The 21,605-nt window shown below is 45.2% G+C and overlaps 1 protein-coding gene across 1 annotated transcript in view; it reads right to left on the reverse strand.

The window, feature by feature from the left end:
* EXT2 (exostosin glycosyltransferase 2) overlaps positions 1-21,605 on the reverse strand; it is a 399,733-nt gene that overhangs the window by 105,165 nt on the left and 272,963 nt on the right. The window contains exon 10 of the mRNA XM_085643454.1: positions 4,484-4,650. Within this exon, the coding sequence (XP_085499580.1) occupies positions 4,484-4,650 (167 nt within the window). The remainder of the gene's footprint in view (positions 1-4,483; positions 4,651-21,605) is intronic.

Here is a 21,605-nt window from a genome sequence, read left to right on the forward strand (position 1 = left end):
CACTGACCTCAGACCTTGGTCTGTGCCATGAGTTATCGAAGAAGGGCTCAATGCTTAATGCCTCAAGCATTGGTTGCACGGCACATCCACTAACCATGCGCATCGTTGTGCGGTCACTCCCACCACAAGAGTCCAGCATCAAGGGGAGATGAAGTGGTTTTGTATTAATATCGCATGCATATATTATCCACTCGTGAGCAATCAGAAATGCCCACCTGACTCAAGGTGTGGTACAATGGAAGAAGAAAGAGGCACTTTTAAAATGACTGTGTCTGGTTACCCGACGCTTGGGTTCACCGCTGGAGTGAGTTTATCCTTAAAACACTAATCAACTCTCAGGCAAGATGATCAATGAGAAGGAGAGCAAGGGATAGAGAAGGCGGGAGAAAGAGGATGATCAATATGAAGGAGGGCAAGGGATAGAGATGGCGGGAGAAAGAGGAAAGAGAGAGACAGAGCTGCAGTTAAGGGCTGTTAAGGCAAATTGTGGTGATATGGAGGCCCGCTGGTGTCTCTTGAGCCTTGTTCAGAGATGACAATTCGGTGTTTGCAAACTTCAAGTTAATTCAATTATAAGACAGGGCCAAGTTTTCTTTCTACATGCTTACACAGCTTGCTACCCTGAAGTATACTATATAATACAATATATATATCACGATGAACTGAAGAAATATTGGCTTCCCACAAGTGTGACCCCTGGCAAATCCCTTTGTGTGTTTATTCCTGGAATCAGCCCCCCTGTCTTTGAGACCAGCTGAAACGGAGGCAGGTCTTAGAAAGCGTCTTCACACTTGGCTATTCTTGTTGTCGAATGAGTTGTTGGGCCTTTTTTTAGGAACTCTGTATCTTCCTTTTCTTTTTTTCTCTCTCTTTTGACCTTTTCTTAGTTGTTAGTACATGGTCATGTGCTTGGAATAGGGTTAGGATACTCCGTTGGGGTAGCAGTGCGCTTAATATATAACCTTTTCCATTTCATTTCCAAGTCTTATGCTTCTGCCTGAGTACTGTTAACTGATGAAGGGGGGGGCAATTAGAAGCAAAGCAAATCTCACTATTCAAAATATACACCACTCCTAGTCGCTAATAAAGACAGCGGTGCAGTCTCAAAGAAAATCTAAAGGAGACATAAAACATGTGAACAACAATCCAATATGAAATTCTATGTAAGTAATATTCTATTATAAACATTAACTGAATAAACAAAGAAAATAATGGAGGTTCTCTGACAAAACGCATTCTGCAATAACCAGCTAAGAGTTATTTCAAGCTAAGGTACTAGTTAGCAGGAAGAGTCGGCACCAGAGCCATCTTGCATATAACTGATTATCATGTCACCTTATTAGTCTGAGGATGATGAAAGTAAATATGTTGGGGTAGGTATGCTCCCCAGATGGTATATGGGCATGTTTCCCTACCTGGCCTGCCCAAATGCATGCACATCTCTTATCCGGACTCTTATGTTGCCCCTGGTGTCACAATTTAAGCATGTGTGTGCAAAGGCCTATGATTGTTGTTGACTATTTGAGAAGTTGAACCTGTCCTTTAACCAAGTGTGCCCTCATTGTGGGCAGATTATTTTTGCCTCTGGGGATAGAGCATGAAGCATGGTGGCAGCATGAGATCTTTCGGAAAGATCAATAGTGTGACCAGACCCTTTTATCTGCTTCACTGTGTTTGACGCCCAGTAGCCCCATCTGTATAAAGTTCTGCCTGCACATTGCGCTGGCAGTCCCGGGGGTGTGGTTTGAGTGGTGTGGAGTGTGTGTCTATAGTGCCTAATCTAGGCTGTGTGTGTGAGTAAGCTAGAGTATTGAAGCTATTGGTACTACTTTCGATGCCACTGGCCTGGCATAGCACAAGACGGTGGGTGAGGACTGTTCTCATAGCGAGAAGACGTGTATTGCCCACAGATGATTCAGACACTGAAGTGAGAAGGATGGAGCCAGGGCAACCTTTAGAAATTCCATGCAGCCTCTGTTAGCAGGGGGCTTCCGGTTAGTTTACCTGAGCATTGCCATTTGGTTGAAGGTAGGGTAAGGTGTGTGCCTGGTGTTCTGTTTGAGGTAGTTTCCAGAGCAGGTCTACCCTTTTGTCTATCCTAGATTATCCACTAGACAGATGAAAGTCAGGTGCAAAAAACTCACACCTATTTGTACCTCTGTTGCAGCGCACCACTTTAGAGACACCCACCGTGCAACCTGCTGTGAGAACCATCACTCTACACCAGTGGTTATTAACATTTTGACTTCTGTGGACCCCCTCCACTATATTGTTACTAGAACACCACTGTATCTGAAACTGGGACACCACTGTATCATTATTGGAATCTGGGGACCCCCACTGAGTCATTACTGTAAATCAGGGTTTCCGGCTTATGCAATTTCAATGGTTTGAACGTCAAAAACAATACACACAAAATACAGAAACAACCATTTATCACACAAATCCACAACTACACAAACAATAAAATATTTTATTTAATTCATATACAAATATAAAATATCAAAATTTTAATTTTAATTGGAGGGTTGGAGCAGAGTCTGACCTCTTGGATAAGGTCATCGAACCTTAACTGCTCAAGAACACTTCTGCTACTACCAGTTACCTGAGAGATAAGTCAGGAGATAAGATGAAGGCACCGTTAGTCCCACACTACCAGTTGCAGCCACTCCATTTGAACGGGGAGGAATTGACATTGTTGGTTCATTTGATCCACCTGCGCTTGAGGCAACAGTGAACCTTGGTTGTGGTCGATCATGTTACAAGGCATCCCAAGGCAGTTCCTCTGAGGAGCAAAACATCTTTGGCGGTTAAAGGGATCTTTCCTAGGGTAAGATTTCCTAAGACAGTAATATCGGACCAGGGAACAAACGTCATCTCCCCGAGGGATGGGGAAGCAAGATGGCGTGACCTACCACTTCTCTGTGGCCTATCATGCAAAAACCAATGGACTGCTGGAAAATTTAAAAGGATCCTTAAAAGCACATAGGGAACGCCACCAGAGAGCCGCAGGAGTGGGATCTTAATTAGGGCTCCCGGTTTATGGTATTTATTTTTGACATTTTTATCTGTATTTATTCATATTTATTTTTGGTGTTGTAAATAAATGAAGTTGAAACTAGAATATTTCCACATGTAAGTTACCAATAAATGTGCACTCAAGCTTGAATAGGTTCTAATGACAGGAAAACCCACAGATTAATCCATGCACATATATGAAAACATGCACATTTTAGTATCAAGGTTGCGCATATCTACTGCTGTTTAAGTCTCTTCACTAAAATTCCATTCTTTTTGTAACCCCTTAACAGCCGATTCCCACAGCTATTGGCCTGGCAGTCATGACTGACTGCATTCAGAAACTCTAAAAAAAGAATCCAAATTCCGTTTGTATACATATTTTAAAATAAATATAGGGAGGAAAATACTTTGTCTATATTTATCTGTAAAAATCAGTAAAAATGGAAAACAGGAAGCCTTAATCTTAATCCTGCCATGGCTCCTGTACGCCAAGAGACAAGTTTCACAGAAGGGTATGGGGTTCACTCCCTTCGATCTTCTGTTTACACTCAGCGCACGGCTTACTTTAGTCAGAGACGTAAGAGAAGGAACTCCTAAGCCTCCTCAAAAGGAGGTTGTGGACTATGTGACTGGCCTCAGGAAGCTGATGAAGGAGTCAGACATGAGTCACGGGAAGAAAAACCAATAGCTGAGGGAATGTTAAATGAAACACACAAAAGGTAATGGGAGGAACACGTGCAATAAGTCTAACTACCGACCAATGCTAGGGATAGCATTCCAACCCCTTGCTCGTTTGCCCACCAAGCCGTCTCATCTCAGATAAGACTTGGGCCTTTACAAATCAGTCTCGACCCTGATCCAATAGAACAGTCCAGCCCGAAGTACCAGGCACTCCCTGACCCAGAACACAAACAACCGAAGACCAGCTCATTGTGGGAGCAGTAGCAATTGTTGGTTGCTGATGTCCAAAGGGTGATCAGCTGTATAGTGAACACTATGCAAGTGATTTTGCACAATCACTTGGAATAAGCAAAAATACAAAGCAATGGGAGAGTTTATTGGAAAACAACCCAAGGACAAGAGTTGGGCAAAAACACAGTGAATGGGGCAAAATAATGTGCTGCCAGCATGCAGTGTAGATCATTTTCTTTCTTACATTTCAGAATGGCACAACTTAACATGATCAGAGAAGAAAAAAATACGTCCCCAGAGTCAAAAAGGCACAGAAGCACTTCTAGCCTAGTGAAACATTTGAGGAAAAAAGAATGCTGCTCTATCACTTTACAGGTTCTTGTTAATAAAACTCCCAACAGGTTCTATACTTTTACTACAGAGGGCCAGCATGTCTCTTCAATAGCTAACTATATATAAAAAAAAACAATCAGGCAGTCCTATCATGCAGACAGAACATTGGGGGAGGGGAAGGGAGGCAGGGTGGTGTAATGCAGGGGTGGTCTCCTACCTCATAGCCAAACTGCAGCTCGTCTGACGTCAGCATGATGATGTCATCATCAATGGCCAGCACGGACTCCGTCTCAATCTCGTCGTAGGGGAAGAATCGATTGCTCAGCTTGTTCTCCGCTGTCTTTACCACCTTAAGGGGCACCCTGATCTTCGGCCAGACAGATTCTGTGGAAAGCATGGCGTCAACAGAGCAGAGGGTGAAAAGGGATCAACACAGAGTCTTCATCAAGTTTTAGTAAAGTGCTGGCCCCTTAAAGCTCAGGACTTTGGAGCCTTTATCGAGGCACAAAGCTGCACTTTAAGGATACAAGATTGTCTTAAAACGACATTCATTCAAGTAAGCAAAAATACAGTCATGAACACAGTGCACGACCTGCAGTGAGATCCCTGGAAAAGTCAGTATTACGGCGAATAAATATAAAATAGAAAGCCTTGCAGGGTAGTAATCAACAGGAAGATGGGAAAAGGCAGCACCAGTTATCATAAACGCACTGCGCTGAGCCTCCTTCGGTGATGAGGACTCGGGAGCTACGCGCAGTGCCTGGATGATCACCAGAAAGGTTTATTATTCTCCAACCACAAAATATCATTATTTAGGGAGAATAGGAGAATCAGAATACGTGCAAGAACCTTTGTTAAACAGAGGAATGTTCTGCTAATATCTGAAAGTTGAGCACAGTACTTTGACATTTTCAGTAATATGGCATCCCCTTCACTGGCAGGCTTGAAGTGTTGAAGAATCCAGGTTGAAGTTTCTTGCGAGAGTTTCTTCTCTGCAAGCGTGAGCATCAACGAGGATGTTTCAGTGTCTCATTTGAAAGCAGGGCGGATGAGGATTTTTCAATGACAACTCTTGTGTGTCTTCGACTACAGGTTGATGAATGGGTTTCAAAGTAGGGATGCCCTGTGTATGCTTTCAGATATGGAAACGGCTTTGAGACTCGTTTAGTTGTTATAGATTGCACCCGCTTTGCTTTCACAGATTGTAATGATCCATAAAGGCCACTTTTGAGCAGATCTTCTGGGCTTCGAGGTCTTTTCAGCCGCAAGAACTGCCCGGGTTCATTTATGTAAATTAAAGATTCTGTCCTAGAAAATATCTGCTCGCTACCCTGATCTACAGCTGAGCAGTCTGCTTCGGAGTCCGAGTCAAGTACAGCTTATGCCAACTCAGTAGATAAATCACCAATGGCCGCATACGGCACAGGCGGCGATGGAAGATTATCAGATATCAAACCTTCAAATCCTGTGTTCTACGATCCGACTGCTTCTGTATACAAAGGCTGAACCAGGTCACCTGCAGATGGCATTGAGGTGTAGGTTACGAGAGCTTTGATTGACAAAGTCAAAGTGAGTCATTCTAAATACACCTATGATTGATGCCTAAAATTGAAACTAAACCTATTGATCAAGCCAAATTGACCAAGAACTATGCACATCCTGTGAATGCAGAGGCGGCACATTGATATTCAAACTGCTACTGAACCTATAAACAAGCATTAGCTAAAGTGAAAACCACACACTTATGAAACATCATCACAGCGCAAACAAATTGCTCTGAGAAACTGTTTGAAAAGGTGTTTAAATTAATTACACCAGGATGTCTGACCCAAATGCTCAATTATTTTGTGAGAAGCTGGCCACACACTTTACTAAGAAATTGCAGGGTATCTGTAATCCCATTACAACAGAACTGGATAATTCCAACTGTGAGGTTTCTACTTCATCAACCACTTAACTAGAGGCTAAGTATCTGGTATAAAGCCTCTTCAATGTTGTAAATTAGATGTGAGGGTCTTTTGATGGCATAGAAAGCTGGCTGTTTTGATGATATTTGTCCGTTGAAGATGCTCAAAGCTGGTATCTGGACTTTGGGCTGCGTTTACTATGCCGACGAGCATTTCACCGCCTGCCCGCAGTGCTAAATTAAACAGCGCTGCAGGTGTAAGTGGGCAAAGTGGGAGGGTCAGCAGGGGCAACCCCGCCCAGGACATAAAAACAGCAATCACAGCAGGGCTAACACCGGCGTTGAGAGTGTGTCGGTGTTTGTCCAGCTGTGAAATGTCCGATACATCCTAAAGTTATCACTTAAGCCAATGTTCCAGCAATTACCACCATCTTGTATTCTTCATTTAGTTGTAGTGTGGATCCAAAGGGAGGAAAGAATCTGAGGTGAATCCAATCCTGAATAAAAACCAATCATGGCCAAGCAGATGTGGTGAACGACAGAACAATGTCCCCATCACCTGCTGGGGCTAAGATGGGAGAAAGACTTTTGTCACAGTGATTTAAACCATCAATTTCTTGATGACGGTTAAACGGGTTTTAAAGCTGTAATGGGTACAGAAGCTGCATTATTGTCTGTTGTAAACAACTTAAGATGCGTTCAAGGCCATGGTAGTCCTACATGCCCCATTTTGTTTGATCTAATAGCTGCATTTGATATGGTTGATTCCCTTCTGATTAAGTGATCTGAGGAGGATGCAATAACTGGAATAGCTTGGGATGGTTTCTGCAAAGCTCATTGCCAATTTTCTTTGACAACTACATGTGACCGCTCGCCAGTGTAAACAGAGAATATGGCTATGGGCCTAATATCTTATAAGGATGATAGGCAGCTCCTCCGAAGACTCAATAAGTCAAACCTGCAGATTGAACTTTCAAGTTGCCTACCAGCAATCTTACACTGGAAGATTATGCAATTATTTGGAGACTAAATGGATACAAGTCCGAGGTCCTGCTTCTTGACAGAAATAATTCTTGGTCTCCCTGGCTTTGCTTGAGTAATTTGGGATGACCCTACCCCTGCTCCCTGCTGGTAAAATCAAACGTTTAGGTTTTCCACTTCCCAAAGTTCTGGATATGGCTATGAAACTAATGCAGCATTCTTGCCATGCTCTCTTCTGGTCAAAATCCTTTGGAAAATCTCTCCATTTATTCACAGAAATCTTAGATCTCTGCTGGTGAATTCAGTCATCACCTCTCGTCTAGATTACGCTAATGTCTGCTATTTAGGACTCCCAGACGGAATACTGCATAAACTTCAGCTTATTCGGAGTTTTTCAGTTAGGTGAATTTTTAACTTCCGCTAATCTGAGTGCCAATACCCGTCAAGCGCTTCACTGGTTTCCACTTCAAATAGGCATATCATTTAAAGTCTTGTACTACCGTTTTAACCCCTCAGAGATGAGCGCTTCTTTTGATCTTTTGGGCATTTCACAACTTGGTAACCAGGCCAAATTTGAATTCTTTTCCCCCACATGTTTAGTATTCTAGATGTACTCAGAGTTTGTGGATTCCCCAAGAAAATGGACAAAATGTTGCAACATTTTTCTTATGGTTTGAAAAATGTGAGAAAGTCCTGTCCAAGAAAGCATATTTGCTTCCTGAACTTGACATCAACAAAAAGATCATCATCTTCCCAGCTTTCTGGAGCAAGCAGCAGTAAGTGTCGCCCCACTGCTTGGCAGCAGTGAAATAAAGGAAACAAAAAATTATAATAACTCGAGGTAATTATTATTTTATGTTTTCTTCTGCTGCAGCTTTGCATGACGGGCTGCTCCAATGACAGAGGAGCACGGAGGAGTAGTTTGCCCACTCCTAAGTGCCCATGACTGTTTGGACCTCTCGGGTGGCCAAACCGCTATGTGCACTCTGCATGTTCTCCACACAGAGTGCATTACAGCCTGGGTGGAGAACATGCCGAGGCTCCCATTCCCTGGTTGAGTGCTGAACCACGGTGCCCAGACCAATCACAACGCTGCACTGCAGCGTTGTGATTGGTCAGGGTAGCCTGGGTGTGCTTCCTGGTTCGTGTTAGGCTGGGAGAGAAGAAGGAGAAGAGATGCAGCAAAAGGTAAGCTTTTCTTCTTTTACAACCCCTTGCCCTCACCGCTCCCCCTGGCAAGCATAGCTGTAGCAATTCTTTTTGTTGCAGCTTTTGCATTTTCTAAGTGGTAGTCGAATTGTCCTATTTTTTGTAGTTTTTACAAAATTGCAGTCTGTGTGGAAATAAGTGGGAAACCCATTGATGAGCCCAGAAACCTATACATTTCTGAAAAGTAGACAATTCTGAATTCAGCAAGTGTTTATTTCTGTTGATTGACCTTTGTTTTCCCAGAGACACTAATTGATGAAATAAAAACTGAAATGTAAAACAATAAGAAAAAACAAAGGTAATACGCCATAATGTCCATCAGACCCTTATGGTCGCAGAGATATATAGTGTGATACACAAGGCCACCAACTAAACTGCTGATCATAATGTTATTGTATTGATTACAGATCATGCAGCAATTCAAATGGGAAAATCTAGTGAATAAAAATGGGTATCTAGAAAAACTATACATCCAAGATACTGAGTTTAGGAATAGTGGGTATATGTACATCTCTGAATTTGGAGGGGGCTAGTTGCTCCAACCTTTTATTTTCAAATATTTTCTCTGGTGTCTAGTAGGCTTTCTGGGTTGAGAGGGTTAAGTTATGCCCTCCGATCACCAATCAAACAGAAAGCAGTCAGCACCTAACAGCCCGGACTGCTTTTAGTTTCAGTTGTGTGACATCAGCGCTCGGTGCGCATAGTCACACAAGCTAAAAGAACAAACGCTAGACTTTAGGGAACCTTTTGCTTGTGGTAGAAGGGTTTTCTACAGGGGTAACTGCAGTGGATGTAAACAAAGAGGGGGTTCTCAGTTGTTTCAAGGGTTACTCTCCTGAGATACACTCAGACAAGCTACTTCTTTTAATGAGTCCAAGATGTTCCAAAGAAGAGTCCAAGATGTTCCAAAGAAGAGTCCAAGATGTTCCAAAGAAGAGCAGGTGGTAGGGCCATTTCTGTGATTGCTCCTTTTTAGGTCTCGCATAGGCAGCGCGCATGGGATGCTCTAGGAGAGGGCCTTTAGCAATCGGTCTTCACTTTTGAAGCACTGCACTCGTGCTTGTGGCGGCATCCACCTTGCTGGAGCGAGCAGCGGCGTGACCACGTTAATTACAAACATATGGCCGCTGCTCGCTCCCGCAAGGTGGATGCCGCCACAAGTATGAGTGCAATGCTTGAAAAGTGTCCCTTTCCCAAGTTTTTCTGTGATTACTTGAGCTTGTTGTAATTTCACTGGACCGGTCATTCTCTTGTCAAAGAAAATCACTTCTCAAATGCCCGCTAGAGGGCAGTAAAAGACAATGACCTCTACTTTTCAATACTCATCTTTTGATATTTTCGAAGACGGTATCTTGTTCTTCACTACCTTCTTGACTTCACAGATCCATGGTAACTAAACGTGCTAAGCAATGGAGAAGCCAGAAAATTAAAATACCGCATCTTGGACCATACCTCAAATCACACAGACTGTGCGAAGCGAGCAAACCCAGCCAACCCTCTTCAGGAGAGTCCCATTCACCTTCATCAGCTTTTGCTCCATCTATCAATCATCCTTTCACAGTTCCATCTACTCGTCAATGTATATGCCCATCCCTTTATCTTTCCACCCCTCCATCCATCCTCCCATTCGTCCATTCGCCCTTTCTACTAGCACATATACCTTTACATCATCTGCCCATCAAAACATACATTTTTCGCTCTGCCCTTTCATCATCCATCTGTGTACTCTTCCCGCATCTGTCCATTCATCCGTTCTTCCATCAATTCAAACTTTCATCTATTGATTCTTTCACACTCCAGTTTAGCTTTCATCCTTCCATCTATAATACCTTCACTCTTCTATTCATTGATTCTTCCACCCTTCCTTCAATTAACCCAGCCTACTTTTCTTCCACCTCATGGTCTTTTTATCTACCCATTTTTGTCTCTTATCCTTACCTTTTCTTTCTTATCTTTCTCTCTCATGCTCACTTGTTCTATTTGTCCCTTCTGTTTTTGCTCATTATTGTACTTTCATTTTTTGAGTCTACAGTTCAGAATGCTCTATCATGGCGTGTTATTGTAGCATGTGGCATCTTGTGATGTGTTGTGGTATGGGGTTTCTATGGTTTGGTATGCCATGCTGAAGCACTGTACAGTATGATATGGTACTCCGCAGGGTACAGTCTAGTGTTGTGTGATGCGGTGCAACATGATGTGATGATGGATGGTGTATTGGCAGATGTAATGCGAGACTGCTATATGGGATTAGCTGGTATGATTGAGTGTTGCATGGTCCATGTGGTATTACATGGTCTGATTTGGTTTTTATATAGTCTGTTGCTGTGCGGTGCTGCAGGGGCTGGTTTAGTGTGATGAGAATTGAGATGATGTAGTGTGGTATGGTGTGATGTTTGTGGCAGGGATTTGTGGAACTCAAAGAAGCGAAAGAGACAGGCCTCGCCTTGTGTTTGAGCATGCCCTCATTCACCCCTGGCGCTCAAAAGGTACAAGATAATGCAGACGCACCACGAGGGACCAGTTTCAGCCCCAATAACCTCTCCAGACACTAAACCACCCCTGTTCTGCTTGGAGGGGAGCCTGAACATAGTTATGCACCTTACCAAGGTGTATATAACCCCACACTGGTTGCCAGTCTACTGGTTGCCAGTCTACTTTAGAAGCAAGAATTGGCACCAGAAACCCAATCACATCCAAAGGATTCTATCAGTGCACCCTGGCACCAGTGGTTCATCTCTTCAGAATTCAGTCCCCTAGAGACTCCCCCTAGCGCTTTCTGCCTCAGGGCTTGGGTATGCCATGTCAGTCCAATCGGATTCATCCATAAACATCTGCTTCAGGAGTTCCTTAACCCCCCTTGCTGCCTTCACATCCCGCTGCACCATATGCCGTCTACAATTCTCAGCTAAGGCTCCTTTCAGGATGCTCTGAGCATGAAGTAAAAGCAAAGAGTATATCTATGGCTCGCTCTTCATCAGCCCTTATGGGCTTTTCTAAGAGACTTGGGTCTAGGCCTATGGAGGCCCTTCTGAAAATATACAACACTAAGTGCATAGCGATCGCCTCTTATGGTTCACCCCTGTGGGGTTACTCACCTGTGGAAAAAATCCAAAGAGTGGAGAATGGCTTCATCAGACATCTCCTCTCTCTCCCTAAATCCTCCCTGACCTTCGCTATACATTCAGAGGTGGGTTTGGATTATCTCACAGATAGGTTGAAACTCGCCCCCTTGATTTTTTGGCTAAAAACGTGGCTAAATTCAGAGCTAACATTGAACCATGCTATCATGTCTGATGTCAGGGGAATGGACCGAGCCCATAAAATTCCATGGATGGCTTATCTGGAAAAATGTTTTAAACAGCTGGGCCGTTTAGACCTCTACCTGTCGCCTGCATCCATTAGGAAGGAGGACGTTAATTGGACCAAAACTAAATTTATGGAGAGGGCCAGATTGGACCAGGAGGAAAAGGAACTTGAGAAACCTGCAGTCAGGGCGCATTTTATGTTAACCTTTTCTCCCGCACTTGAGCCCTACCTCAAAATTGTCACTAAACCTTTACACAGGTTTTATTGACTAAATTTAGGTTTAATTTGATCCACCAGATTTTAGGCAGTTATCCATTCTGGATAAAACCTGAACTAGGTCCTCCCTGTAATTGTGACCAATTCTCGCAACAAGACACCTTGCATTTTATTATGTTTTGCGAGACCTTTAGGGATATAAGGAAAAGACACTTGTTACCACTATTGAAAGAGGCTGGTTTTATACAGGTTAGGCCGGCACTGATCTATCTCCAGCATCTGGGGTCTACTCGTATCATGTTTTGTGTGGCTAGCTTTTTAGTGGCAGCCATGAGGATTAAAAAGCAAACCCCCCTCAATGAAATGTTTTAAGTCCCAAGTAGATTTTAATAATCAATTTGTTATGTACTGTCTAGGGTTTGCTTTGATCCATGTAAAATTGAAATTGTGTGTTTCTTATGACATATGCTGCTATTATGTATTGTCTTTTAATGTCTTTTATGATTTTAACGAATCGAATAAAGAGTATTTGACTGACTGACTGGCTATGGATGCTATGTAGCTCCTACCCTGTGTATCTCCATACTGAGCCTGTGCAGCTCCCAGCATTCCCTATGCAGAATCCAAAGGTACCGGTGGAGCTCTAGCGATCAGAGAATCAGCCAGAGTGGTTTCCATCTGATCCAACCAGCACCCATGATTAAGAGGGCTCTTCATGAGGACCAGAGCGCTGCTCCAGAAACCATCCACAGGCCAGGGCTGTTGATCATGGAGATATGCACCAAGCTAGGCACTACCACGCTGCCATGGCCTGCGCTTTAGAGGCGCTGCCTACTGAGAGACTGGTGCAGCCACAGTGGAGACCACTAGAGTCTTCCAGGGCTTCCTGGGCTTTCAAGCAGTCACTGAACAGCGAGGACTACATTTACCAAACTTTGACGCAGTGCAAGGCATCAGTACAACTTGCTGTGCTGTGTCAAATGGAGAGGGCAGGAACGCCCTAGATCTATCAAGATGTGGCTCTTTCCTGCTCTCTCCTTGCATTGGCACACTCAGTGCAGCCGAGTGTCAATGCAGGCGCCCTTGCAACGTGGTGCAAGGGTGCCCGTTTTGCAGGCAGGATTGTTACTGTGCATGAAGGCACTTCCTGCATAAAAGCAATCCTTAGAGGGGTTTTCCTCTTTCTAAATGTGTTGCAGAAAGCAGCCCACTTAGAAAGAGGAAACAACGAGGAGAGTTACAAATATTTCTCCGTGTTGCACCTTTATTGGGAATGCGTAGCATTTTGAGGCATTCCCAGGTTTATCAGTGTTGGAAAATTTGGGAATAAACCAGAATTCATGGGTGGATACATGGGAACACTCATGCCTCAACCATGGAATGCCTTCCCAGGGTAGAGTAACGCAAGGGAGCGACTTGCACTGGCTTGCGTCACTCCAGATTTACCAGGCAACGCAGGGCCACGTAAGGTGGCCTTGTGTTGCTTGGGGACTCTGTCTTAAGGGTTGCACTGCCCTTGCCACACTACGTGTGATGCTAGGGCAATCCAATCGAAGTATAATTGTTGCTCCAAGTATCAAGCACCCAAGGATAATCCAATATTGTCTGGGAATTGCCTCAACCATTACTCAGCAGATGCCAAGTAGTCTCAATGACTTCCTTGTGGACTGGCCCCTCTACATTCCCTCCACTACCATCACTGAAACAGAGAGATACATACAGACTAGACACATTCAAGGGTTCCTTCATTGGTGAAATAGGACTATGCTCTTCAGTTGCCATCGCCCGCACCATCTTGGGTGACTTGGCATCCCAAGAACGTATGTACAACGTAGAGAGAGGCTTCACTTTTTTGGTAAAATTGAGCTGGTCATAAGACAAAACCGCTATAGGAAATATCCCTACTATTCTCTTGTAAATAAAACAAGCATTGGCATAGCCAATAGGTCTCGTCTTTGGGACCTTTTAAGTGTTTAGCCATGCAACAGTTGATGTTGTTGCATCAAGGATATTGTGCTGCATAACTAAATACTTATAAGGTCTCAAAAGCGAGACCGATTGGCTATGCCAATGTTTGTTGTGGAATACTCTGTTTCTCTACATTTAAAGGAAAATGGGCAATCTTCTAGAGAAGCTTTGACAACTTATATATTCTGCTAGGGACTCTGGATGCTACTGTCTCTATTCTACGAGCAATTCACAGCGCCATGAAGTCTTCAGGCTTCTTCCACGCTTTACAAATTTATTAACTCACTCTATAATTGCCGTAAATCTGCCTGTTTACCTCCTCCTTCTTAGAGACAATGTTGCTTTGTCACAGAAGGTGACGGGTTCAAATAAAAAAATTAAAAAGACCCATGTCCAAGATAAAGATGCACGACAAGTTAAAACTATAGAGGCCAGGCACTGAGACGCTGTTCACATTCCGAGAGACTGCAGTGCACTGGTGTTTGGTAGACCCTATGAGACAAAAATTCTTCAGAATGGCCATCCTACATTACGACAGGGTCAGTGGAAAGGGGAGAAGAATGAAGGGAGGGAAACAGGAATGAGGGGGAGGGAAACAGGAATGAGGGGGAGGGGAACAGGAATGAGGGGGAGAGGAACAGGAATGAGGGGGAGGGGAACAGGAAGGAGGGGGAGAGGAACATGAATGAGGGGGAGGGGAACAGGAATGAGGGGGAGGGGAACAGGAATGAGGGGGAGGGGTAACAGGAATGAGAGGGAGGAGTGATAGGAATGAGAGGGAGGAGTGATAGGAATGAGAGGGAGGGGTGACAGGAATGAGAGGGAGGGGTAACAGGAATGAGGGGGAGGGGGAACAGGAGGGAGGGGGAACAGGAAGAAGGGGGAGGGGGAACGGGAATGAGGGGGGATCAGGAATGACGGGGAGAGGGGAACGGGAATGACGGGGAGAGGGGAACGGGAATGAGGGGGAGGGGAACGGGAATGAGGGGGAGGGGAACGGGAATGAGTGGGAAGGGAACAGGAATGAGGGGGAAGGGAACAGGAATGAGGGGGAAGGGAACAGGAATGAGGGGTAAGGGAACGGGAATGAGGGGTAAGGGAACGGGAATGAGGGGTAAGGGAACGGGAATGAGGGGTAAGGGAACAGGATGTACATTTGGTTACACAAAAAATGTTAGGTGAACGTTAATCAGGGATTTCATAGTTTATAGGATGAAAATAAAATCTTTAAAAAATATATTTTGAGATTTTCACTTTTTATGTTCATTCAAACAATTGCTAACTTTTTGTGACAATATTAAAGAAGGAAAACGTGGAGTCTGTTAAATGTACCAATTACAGTAATAACCAAACATGAATATAATGCAGGCACAATAAACTACACATACCTTTGTGAGCAGTTTCTTCTACAAAATCTTAATACAGGGTAGTTTTTAGGTAGAAGCACTATGATACATAACTACCCACTCCACTTGTCTTGTTCTCTTCACTCAGCTATGAAATATCATTTATAAGGTAGTTTTTATGTTCTTGTAAATACTAAGCATTTAGCTAGCCGTACTAATATACTCAACTACCTACTCCGCTTGACGTGCTCTCGTCACTTAGCTAAGTCCATTATGTTCCACCTAGATCTCCAACAACCACATTTCATTATTAATTCTCCTAAATTTCCACAGCTATATCCTGGTGTAGTGCAATAGGCTGAACATGTTCATTTGAACTAAGAGGAAACAAGATATTGCTGTTCACTATAATGCTAATGCAAACGCCTCCTTCCATAACCCTTTCTCTATTGGGCCTGTGTCTTTCTGCGATCTGTTTTGGAGCCATGCATGATTGGTTTGTATTTTGTGGCCATTCTAGTCTCATGTAGCCCTCACCCACTAGTGGTGACACTTCCAGCATTCCCATCTATTCCTTCATGAAAGATATAATAGCATTCTCAAGCTGCTGGTATTGAGTTTTCTGGGCGTTTTGTAGCAGGTATTTGGTTTGCAAATGACACTTAACCTCTTCAGTGCCCATGACGAGATAGTCTCGTCATGGAGCACGGTTGCGCTGTGCCCATGACGAGACTATCTCGTCATGAACCCCACCCACTAGTGCAACGCCCGGCACAGGAGGGGGAAAGGGCGTGGCACTGAAGGGGTTAACGTGCACCAAGTGACAATAGAGGCTTTATTCATTCAGACAAACAATGCTGCAGTGCCCTGTACTAAACAAGCATCAAAACATACATGCTCAGACTAGTTAACACAATACTGTGCTCTCCATAGCGCTGCTTGTCAATTCATTTAATATAAAAATTTGAACTGGAGTTGAGGGTACAAACGGTGTACACCATCAACCTTAAAAACATTTCTTGAGGGCACTGAAATACAGTAGGTAAGGCGCTTACCTCACACACATACAGAGACTATGAATAACACGTGTGTAAATTAGTGTATAGAAAATGTTACATAAGACAAAGGGGACACCAATGTGTAAAATTCTTGTCATCCATATTGGTAGGCATTTTTTAAGAGTGCTTGGTCTGGAGAAGCACACACTCAAGATTCAGAACATAACACAGAGTTTAGGGTTGGATTTACTAATAGGAATTCATTTCTACCCAGAGGACACATTAATCAATCAACCAGAATATATGTATAGCGCACTACTCACCCGTTAGGGTCTCAAGGCGCTGGGGGAAGGGAGCGGGAGGGTTGCTGTTACTGCTCGAACAGCCAGGTCTTGAGTAGCCTCCTGAAGGTTAGAAGGTCCTGGGTCTGCCGAAGGAGGATGGGGAGGGTGTTTCAGGTCTTTGCGGCGGGGTGGGAGAACAATCTGCTGCTGTTGGTCGCTCTTCGGATGTGTGGGATGGTGGCGAGGGCGTGGTTGGCGGAGCGGAGCTGGCGGTTCGGTGTGTAGAACGTGAGTCGTCTGTTGAGGTAAGCAGGTCCGGTGTTGTGGAGTGCCTGGTGTGCGTGGGTAAGGAGCTTGAAGGTTATCCTCTTGTTGACAGGAAGCCAGTGCAGGTCTCTCAGGTGGGGTGTGATGTGGAGAGGGATGTCGAGGATCAGGCTTGCAGAGGCGTTCTGTATGCGTTGTAGTAGTTTCAGGAGTTTAGCAGAGGCTCCTGCATAGAGGGCGTTTCCGTAGTCCAACCTGCTACTAACGAGGGCCTGGGTGACTGTTCTTCTTGTTTCGGTGGGGATCCACCTGTAGATCTTGCGGAGGGTGTTGAAGCAGGAGGACGAGACGGCATTGACCTGTTTGGTCATGGAGAGAGTTGAGTCGAGGATGAACCCCAGGTTGCATGCATGGTCGGTGCTGCTCCCAGTGTGGTTGGCCACCAGGAGTCGTCCAAGGCTGAGTGGGTGGAGCCGAGGATGAGGACCTCCGTCTTGTCCGAGTTCAGCTTCAGACGGCTGTTCGTCATCCACTCTGCGACGGCTTTCATTCCTTCGTGGAGGTTGGTTTTGGCGGGGAGGGGGTCATTGGTGAGGGAGAGGATCAGCTGTGTATCATCGGCGTAAGAGATGATGTTGAGGTCGTGCAGTCGGGCAACGCAAGAGAGTGGTGCCATGTAGACGTTGAACAGTGTCGGGCTGAGGGATGATCCTTGGGGTACGCCGGAGATGATCTCGGTGGCTTCGGATCGGAAAGGGGGAGGCGGATGCTCTGGGTTCTGCCGGAGAGGAAGGAGATGATCCATTCCAGAGCCTTGTCTCGGATCCCTACGTTGTGGAGGCGGGTGCATAGGGTGCGGTGGCAGGCGGTGTCGAAGGCGGCTGAAAGGGTCCAGGAGGATGAGGGCCGGGGTTTTGCCGTTGTCCAGCAGAGCCCGGATGTCATTGGTGGCGGCGATGAGGGAAGTTTCGGTACTGTGGTTGCTGTGGAACCCGGACTGAGACGGGTCTCGGATGCTGATCTCCTCGAGGTGGCGGGTCAGTTGTTTGTTGACGGTCTTCTTGATGACCTTCGCCGGGAACGGAAGCAGGGAGATGGGACGGAAGTTCTTGAGGTCCTTTGGGTCAGCCTTGGATTTTTTAGTAAGGCGTTGATCTTGGCGTACTTCCAGCTCTCCGGGAATGTCGCAGTCTCAAAGGAGATGTTGATGGTCTTGGGGAGATGGGGTGCGATGGTGGCGCTGGCTTTGTTGAAGAGGTGGTGTGAGCATGGGTCTGACGGAGAGCCGGAGTGAATGGTGTTCATGATTTGGATGGTGTCGTCGTCGTTTATGTTTGTCCAGGTGTGCAGGGGATCGAAGTGGGTGGTGGCCACAGGGCCAAAGGTCTCGGTGGCTGTCAGGGAGGTCAGGTTGTTGAAGCGGTCATGGATGTCTGTGATCTTGCGATGGAAGAAGGTGGCAAGGGAGTCGCACAGGTCTTGCGATGGTGGGATGTCATTGGTTTTGGATCTGGGGTTGGAGAGTTCCTTCACGATGTTGAATAACTCTTTGCTGTTGTGTGCGTTGTTGTCTAGGCGGTCCGTGAAGGAGGCGCTTTTGGCGGATTTGATGAGGTGATGGTGTCTGCGGATGGCGTTCTTGTGGGCTACGTGGCTGTCCGGTGTCTGTTCGCTGTGCCATTTCTTCTCTAGTTTTGGGCAGGTTCGCTTGGAGGCCTGGAGGTCCGGGGTGAACCAGCTGGCTTTCTTGTTGGTGCATCTGTTGGAGGGTTTCTTGATCGGGCCGAGAGTGTTCGCGCACTCGTCGATCCACTGTCTGAGGTTACGGATAATGGAGTTTGCATCCAGCTTTTTGATCGCCGGTCATAGCTCACCGCGCTAGATTAAGATTGTAATTTATCAACTGCACAGTAACAAAAGGATCTATGCGACAAAAGCAGTAACCCTCAAAGCTATGCACATAAAATACTGTTCTGTGATGTGCATGGTACACGTTCTTAGCAGCATGCATATTAACACTCTGTGCAACCTTAGATGAGTCAAAACTACCACTGAACAAAACTCTGATCTCTCTTCACTAGGTACATTAGTCACCAGAGTTATCTTGACACCTTGACAGAAAACTGCTGGATATACAAGGAACTCGGCAGCAGAGGATTTTAAAACTGTCGCACTGCTACAAAACTCAATAATCAATTGTTGTGCCAGTCCCCCTCAAGGCATTACTGGGTTAACACGTTTCAACCCTCTTATCAGTAGGTGAGTGGGGTCCTCATCAGGACTTGGGGCTATGACGGCCTAAGCACACTGGGGTTTCAGTTCCAAACATTGATGTCTGGATCAGCTCGTGTCATGTCCTACTTTGGTCAAGGGGCAGAATATTGTAATTAGGTTTTGCCTTTTCAGCTTTACGCCAAGGCACACTACCTATCTTGTGATCTCTAAGATTTGCTTGACCCTGGTGTAGGGTCAAGTAAACGGATCCCAGAATTAACTGAGGAGGTCTTAGACTATAAAAAGTGTTTTCCCACTTGGCTGTAGAGTCTCCTCTGGTAATAAAGAAAAGATACATCACGACACAGGTCACAGTCACCAGTAAATTTAGATACCAGGGTCACTGACCACCTCTGCCCAGATTCAGAGGCCGTTAATAGTAGGGGTGGTCTGGGGCCGAGAAGACTGAAAAGGGGGAGGGAGGGCAGTATATGTGGATTCGTTTGAGGGCACAGAAGTGTGGGATGTGCTGGGAGACGTCACGGGCAGTACATGCTTAGGTTATCAATGTAGTGTTAGCACTACAAAGTGACATGTTTTTTACCATAAGAAATAAAAACTAAAAACCTTCACTGATAGAGCCACGAAGTGAAAGACTGAATGACAGTGTGTTTAAAACGCCACTTCCAGATTGGGAACTATTCACAAACCGATTACCAATTATTCCTTCATTGTCATAATCAGTCGCTCTTCTCTCTCTGTCCAGATAAGAGCCCGAGGCTGGGAGACACCAAGGCTGGGAGACACTGAGGCTGGGAGAAAAGGAGGCTGGGAGACACTGAGGCTGGAGACACCGAGGCTGGGAGGAAAGGAGGCTGGAAGCACAGAGGCGGACTCATTTTAAGTTGTGCTTTCAAACCAGATGGGAAGAAACAAGAGGAATTCAGACATAAACAAGTAGAAGTCCAGCCGGGTAAGATCGCTTCACAGCGAGAGAAATCTTTAATAATGTGACAGGATAATGGACTTGGAGAAGAGATCACATTCAATTAGTACATCCCTGTAGCACAGATTCCAAATCACCTCTGCTTTACCTTGCAAGAGTGAGAACTTAAGGTTTTCTGGGCAAAGCCTCCATCCATCTCCTCAAACTGCTGCAAACCCATTCCCGTGAACACGTCTGAGATAGGCGTGCACTCGTCCTGTCTGGGACTGAAGCATAAGGAGATGCCTAAAAATTTCCACGAATTAGTGAAACAAGTCACTGAACCGAGTCAGTATAGGACTTATCCTCAGACGACTTATCTCCACCGTTTATCCACAGACGACTTATCTCCACGACTTTCCAACAGATGACTTAGCTGCAGAACTTACCCACAGACAACATAGCTTCACGATTTATCCACAGACGACTTCTCCACAACTTACACACAGACGACTTATCTCTATGATTTATCCACAGATGACTTAGCTTTATGATTTATCCAGACAACTTATCTAGACTTATCTCCCCAACGTACTATCAGACAACTTGGCTTCAGAACTTGCCCGCACACAACTTAGCTTCACAATTTATCCAAGGACGACTTATCTCCACGACATCCACACAGACGAGTTATCCTGTTTCTGGCACCGGCCAGTGAACCAGCAATGCCTGGTGCCCAACATCACCGAAAGTACTTTAAGGCCAATGGTCACTCCCGTTGCTTGATTCATGCTCACATAATGTACAGGACAGGTCTTACTAATGAGATGTTAGCGTGGAGAGCATGATTTGAGACTCATATAATAGACAAATCTGATAACTTTGTGAAAGACAAGTACCACTGATAGCCTGGTAGTGTTGCAGAGGTATCAAGTACATATTGGGCTGGACTGAAGCAATGTATTCCTGCAAAGGTTGCTGCGAAGTGCTCTGATTTTTCTAGGCAACAAAATTCAGCTGTCTTCCCCAAGCAAGCTATATTGTGTTTTTTTCGAGTCTGCCCCAGTGACGCAGTTCCTCTTGAATTCTCTTGAACGGTCTGTAAACTGGGAGATCTTTCACTTTGTTGACCCCATACTTTAGGTTAATAAAGCGCATTTATTAATCAGACACCATGACTGCAGGCGCGATGCAGCAGCCACTCTTGGAGGCTCACTGTGGTTTCTACACCTCCTGCTCGTCACTCTATATACATTTTGGAGTGCTTGAGATGAGAGACCTCATGTTGCAAGCTGGCCGTCTGGAACCAGCTGAGAGGTGAACATTATGGACTCTTTGGGTTATGGGCTCTCTGCATGGTGGTCAACAAAGCTGGGCCCTTCCTTTTCTTTCAGGGGGTTCTGACTATTCCGGACGTGGTGCTGTGTGATGTAAACCTTTCATGAGTTTCATGAAGGCGGGCAAGGTGCTTAGTTCCTCCGAGGTGGTCTGAAGGCACTGCACAGCTGTAGCCTCACTTGTCTGACGTTCAAGCGTATTATTAGGACTTGAACCTGATCTAAAAGCTTTGCAATGGCGACCAGCGACTGAGGCTGGAGATAAAGTGGGGGCTTTTCCCACTGTCCAGCCCCCTCAGTTTCCTCCTTGCTGCACAGGCTCATGCTTCTATCTTGGGACATTCTAGAGTGCATGGTCTAAAGACCTGGCAGAACATGCTAA

This window comes from Triturus cristatus, chromosome 3_1 (genome assembly GCF_964204655.1).
Source record: "Triturus cristatus chromosome 3_1, aTriCri1.1, whole genome shotgun sequence".
Taxonomy (NCBI): Eukaryota; Metazoa; Chordata; class Amphibia; order Caudata; family Salamandridae; genus Triturus; species Triturus cristatus.